Source organism: Punica granatum, unplaced genomic scaffold (genome assembly GCF_007655135.1).
Source record: "Punica granatum isolate Tunisia-2019 unplaced genomic scaffold, ASM765513v2 Contig00324, whole genome shotgun sequence".
NCBI lineage: Eukaryota > Viridiplantae > Streptophyta > Magnoliopsida > Myrtales > Lythraceae > Punica > Punica granatum.
In genome coordinates this window covers 18071-24196 of record NW_022204283.1, presented here as the reverse complement: position 1 = coordinate 24196, position 6126 = coordinate 18071, and the positions used below count along the sequence as shown (strand labels likewise).

General features: G+C 40.5%; 1 protein-coding gene across 1 annotated transcript; it reads left to right on the top strand.

Moving 5' to 3' along the window:
- Positions 1–1381: 1381 nt before the first annotated feature.
- Positions 1382–3788, top strand: LOC116190126 (tyrosine N-monooxygenase-like). Its single transcript, XM_031519783.1, has 3 exons — positions 1382–1929; positions 2100–2574; positions 2889–3788. The coding sequence occupies exons 1-3, from the start codon at positions 1427–1429 to the stop codon at positions 3543–3545; spliced, it is 1635 nt and encodes a 544-aa protein (XP_031375643.1). The 5' UTR covers positions 1382–1426; the 3' UTR covers positions 3546–3788.
- Positions 3789–6126: the final 2338 nt, after the last annotated feature.

Here is a 6126-nt window from a genome sequence, read left to right as displayed (position 1 = left end):
GAAACCACCAATGCTCTCCACCACAGGGCAGGCCAGAGAGGGAGAAGGAGAGGGCGCGGGTCATTGGAGAAGAGTGGAACCCACAGACGAGACGGAGAGGAGGGGGAGGGGCTGCTACAACCTAGCAGGAAGTCCTCTTCGCCAACTCCCGACCACCACAGGAACGTGGAGAGATAGCGAAGGGTGGCATCGAAATGTGGTGGAGAGGCTTGCAAATGCAGTCGGGTGGAAAACTTGGGATCCGTGGTGGAGGAGAATCCCAGGGCGCCTCTAAGCCTCGCGAGAAGACCAGCCTGACTCGGAGGAGCAGTGATCGACCATTCAAAGAAGAAACCAAGGCCAGCAACCAGGGCGGGGGGTGAAAAGGAGAAGGGAGAAGAGCCAACGGGATCGAAGACTATCGAGAGGTAGAGGATGGCCATGGCTTCCCGATCCCCGGTGGCGTGTCGCCGAACGCGCCGATAAGGGGAGCTACTTAAGGTTTTCTTGAAGTTTTCGTGGGGAGAAAGAAGGAAGGGGAGAGAAAAGGAAATTTTCCTTAGCTTACATCTTTTAATTTATTGATGAACTCAAGCATTCATATATTTTCGACTAATATTATCGAAGTAAATTTTGATTCATATATTACATTTGGTATTTTATAAAATAGCATAGATGTTTGAAGAACATTGTAATTCAAGAAATAATGATATAAATATATAAAATATATTTAACAATACAAAACATTTGCAACTAAATTAAAATATTTACCGAGTTTCTTTCTTCTCTCTTTCCTTTTCCTAACTTATTTTCTTTATTTAAATCCTTCCACCTCTCAATATATAAAGTATAAATAAGAAATTAAATTTGATTAAATAGATTTTCACCCCAATACTTAAAAATACAAGCTTGAAGTATTTTTAGTATTCAAATGTTATGAATTTATGTTAATATATATGTAATATTTAATATTTCTAGTATTATCCAATCATTGGAAGTTTTATTCAATAAACTATGGTATCGTACTTAAAACTAATTGAAAGTGTTGAAATTAGCTTTTGGTTTCAGGAAAATTGAATATTTCGTGCTTTGCATAACATAATGGGTGTTTAACAAAAACAATGTAAAATAATAATACTAGAAATAATGATACAAATATATAATATTATATTATTGCATTATAATCGGTTGTCGCAGCGAAGGCGTTGTTTGAAGTCCCTTCCATGAGATATTATTTGGTGGATTTAATCCTCCATGTCATCTATGAATAGTACCTCAATTCATAGATGACATGGCGAACTAAATTCACCCAAGAATTTCTCCCTTTCTATTTTTTTTTCCTTTTTTTTTGTATATAAATGCCAAGCCGCTATCTTGTAACCCATAGCCTCGTAGGCTCGTATCCTCTTTCTTGAGAAATCATTTTCCTGGTTCAGGGGAAAAAGAAATGGCTTTCATTATTGAAACTTCATACTTCCTCCTAATATTCCTCATCTTTTGTGTTGCAAAACTCATGCATGAAAGAATTATCAACCAACGCTTAACCAAATCCAGGCAGGCCCCGCCACCCCCAGGGCCAGTCCCCTGGCCAATCGTCGGCTGCGTTCCTGAGATGCTTCGTTCGGAATCACCATTCAGGTGGATCCTTAGCTGGATGAAGGAGATGGACACCAACATTGCATGCTTTCGCCTCGGGAACGTGCACGTGATCCCAGTGACTTGCCCTAAGATTGCCCTAGAATTCCTGAGGAAGCAAGATGCTGTTTTTGCTTCAAGGCCGTTGTCTATTGCGTCTCACACCTTCAGTGGTGGATACAAAACGGCCATTCTGTCACCGTATGGAGAAAGTTGGAAGAAAATGAAGAAGGTGCTGGCCTCAGAGGTTCTTTCTCTGTCGAGGCATCAGTGGCTCCATGATAAGAGAGCCGAGGAAGCCGACAATCTAGTGAGGTATATTAGCATGGGTTGTCCTTTTATATATACATATATGCACACATTTATATATGATATATGTATATGTATATGAATGAAATATTTCGCACGCATTATTGCAGTCAATCGCCTTCTATATTCACGTGCTTGGCCACTTACTAAGCTAGCTAGCTGCTTTCTTCTAATAGGTACATTTACAATCAGAGCAAAAATTCTGGCAGTGTGAACGTAAGAATGGCTTGCTGTCACTTTTGCACGAACGTGGTCAGGAGAATGATGTTCAATCGGAGATACTTCGCAGAGAATATCTTAGATGATGGAGCTCCAACTTTCAGGGAAGAAGAGCATGTGAATGCCCTCTTCACAACAATTAATTACCTCTATGCATTCTGTATATCAGACTACTTGCCTTACCTGGTTGGGCTTGATTTGGATGGACATGAAAAGATAATTAAGGACGCTAATAAGACCATTCTCAAGTACCATGATCCGATAATTAGAGAGAGGATGCGAAAATGGAGGGAAAATGATCGTGGCATGTTCAGAGACGAAAACGAGTTGAAAAGGATTGAGCCTCAGGACCTGCTTGATGTTCTGATTTCACTTCGGGATGCAGAGGGGATGCCATTACTCACACAAGAAGAGATAACAGCACAGACATGGGTAAGATAATTAATATTTTTCTTTTTTTTCGGTGAACAGACGGTACCGAGGCCCGAATTATTAATAGTAAATTCAAATATTAATATCTTTTGTTTGAAGAGTTGAATTACCAGAGCTATGAATTTGCATGGAACATGGAAGTAACGACAGAAAAGGAAACATATTTTTATGTGTACATGCAACACTAGAAAATCGGCCCTTCTCATTGTGTACATACGTGTTTCTTCTCTCTTTTGAATTAGTCCACATATGCACAGATATAACTATAATTATCTTTGTAAAAGTATGGACTCATTTATATGATTATACTGCAGGAGATCATGATCGCGACGATCGATAATCCAGCCAATGCGGCGGAATGGGCCCTGGCAGAGATGATTAATAACCCAGAGATCCTCGATAAAGCCGTCGAAGAACTTGACAGGGTTGTGGGAAAAGAGAGACTTGTTCAAGAACAAGACATCCCTCACCTTAACTACATCAAGGCATGCGCTAGGGAAGCTTTTAGACTCCATCCGGTCGCTGTCTTCAATGTTCCACACCTGTCCTTGTCTGATACGGTCGTCGCAGGCTACCATATTCCTAAGGGGAGCCACGTGCTCTTGAGCCGGACGGGACTAGGAAGAAACCCTAAGGTCTGGGATAGGCCACTGGAATTCAGACCAGAGAGGCATCTAGCCAATGACGATGACGGAAGCATGCACCAATGCTCGCCCAAGGAGGTTGTGTTGACAGAGCCTGACCTGCGATTCATATCCTTCGGCACAGGGCGTCGAGGTTGCATCGGCACGACTCTTGGCACTACTCTAACAGTTGTGTTACTTGCCAGGATGGTCCAAGGGTTTTCCTGGTTGAAGCCACCTGGCATATCAAAGATCAATCTGGTGGCGTCAGAAACTAAGCTGCAATCCGCGGTCAAACCAGTGGTTGCATGTGCCAAACCTCGCCTGCCTCGACATCTTTACCCATAGGAGGAATGTATAGGTACATGGAATAAATAGAACATCATATTGCATAATACTGTGAATAAGAAAATATTAGAATCTCTTTCATAAGCCTATCTGGCTAGCTAGGATGAGGTATTCAATAAGAACTTGTGGGATTTGTAACGATGTTTAGTCATAAACCTAAACATCAAATATGATGTACTCTTGGGTTTCAGTTACATTTCGGTTTTTCTTTTTTCTTTCCTTTCTTTATTATTATATTGGAGAAGAGCCTACTTGTTAGGAAACTTGACCGAACTCATTAACCCGATATGATATAACCGAGATAGAATTCGAGTTACCTCTAGGTGATTTTATCGGGTTCCCAAGAAATCGCTGAATGGTGTTGATCGTGTACCGGGTCTCCCACAAGAACGATCACGAAAGACAACGATGATGGACTCTTACTACAAAAATGAGCAAGAGCCAAGCACTTTTCATGGAACAAATACCTCTCTCACGTACTTTCGCTAATAGAAGCACGAATACCTACACCACTCAAATCTTTCTCTAAGGTATTTCACTTGCCAAAATCTCTCTACATGCACACACATATACACGCATAGTGTAGTGGCTGCATTATATTGTGCTGCCAATCGACCCATAAAACATGGATTAATGGTCGAGATAATGGCAAGGAATTGCAGAAATCAATTCCCATAACTTCTATTTTGAATACCCATTACTCTACACTCTTAATAGGAGAGTAATAGTGGTCATCACATTCAATCCTAAGAGAGAGGTGGGTTCAAATCCGGATCGAGTCTGGTCGGGTTCCTCATGGGCAGACCAAATGTCAACATCTCCTACTTGCACTTGAGGAATTCACCTAACTAGGTTGTGCTGACAACTAATAGAGAAAGTGGTTCATACAGGTAAATGTGTCATGCGACTGCCAAGCCACAAAGAGACAGGGAGCCCTACACTAGAAACTTGTCCGAGCCGGCATAGAGGGGTCGACCCTACAAAAATAAGTGTCTCAAGTTCCCTGGATCAATTCCAAATCACATCAAATTAAGTATCTCTAATTGCTCAAAGAGCCATACTTAACTCTTCTCACTTTTGTATTCACAATTATGTCCAATTGCTTGAACAGAGACACAACTGGGACGTCCTTGAATGCAAAGATCAAGATGTGCTCGAAAAAAGTCTTTCATTCTGCTAGTTCCACGAGGCGCAACGGAAGCGAAAAAGGAACAGAAATTCAAAATTTCCTACCCGTGAAACTAATTCCAAGACCTACTAGAAAATAAGAGTAAATAAAAGCGTACCTGGAATATTTAAAATTGTTGACCGAGCGTCCCACGCGTGACGCCTCTACCGGTATCCACACCGACTTTGTCGACGAGTCTTCGAAATCGGCGGTGCTAGCGGCCAACACTCGAAAGAAACACCGGTGCGACACCCGGAATTATTAAACTTAATTGGACTTAATGAGTTTAACAATTCAACTCAATAATCCCATTTTATATACATACATGTATATCATATATACACGTGCATATATGTTGTATGTTATCTATATCTAATATCTCAATACACTGCCATGTATATATAATGGCTTGGGGAAAGGATTTCAAGCCATTTGACCGGTGTGGGACAAAAAGGATTTAAGGATCCCAATTGTATCTTATATACATACACATATAGCCATATATATATATATATATGTATTTGCATGCGTGCACAAACACATACAAACATATATATATTTATGTATATTACTTTTGTGGGCTATTGAATTTAATAAATCGAGTCTAATTAATCGACATATTTAATCTCATTAAATATCCGATTAATCGGTCGCACCTTAAATCGTATAATCTCTATTAGACGATTTTATTTGTTTCAAAATATCCCGTCGATTTAGTCGTCGTGTGTGACCCTGTAGGTTCCCAATTACGTTGACAGTAATATCGAAATCTCTATTTCAATATTACAAACAGTGAGCGGCATCTAGCAATGCATCACTATTACTCAAGTAATCGGAAAGTCAATTTCTCGACAAACCTTGTGACCTATGCTACCGTGTAATATAATCCCTTTGTCCTCTATATCTCTATTGAGCCCAAGGCATGGTCGATGACATCCTTGTATGGCTCAATATCTCTTTTTCTTGGTTTACCGGGTAAGTCTATCAGAACAAATGAGCTCGATATCATTATATCGACTCATTTGGGTATGCATACACTTTTAGACTTAACCACCAAGTGGCCGTGAGATATCGCTCCCGTTTCGTAGGAGGAACAAATCCTATCTTGGTCACTCACATTCTTTTCCATGCTTTGTGGCATACCCAATAACTATCTTTATAACCAGCCTGTTACGGTGGCGTTTGACAGTATCAAAATATACGACATTACACGTAGGAATCCATGGTGACCTCAAGTCAAAGGACCATTACACTATAGTCACTTTAAGATATGCTAATGACAGTCACGTAACAACCCATGTAGCAATCTCATGGCGGATCAGTCCAATACACATTACTCTTAATGTATACATGTGATGTGATTTGATATCTCCATATCCATGACCTGTGAGACTTGGTCATCAATCAACACCC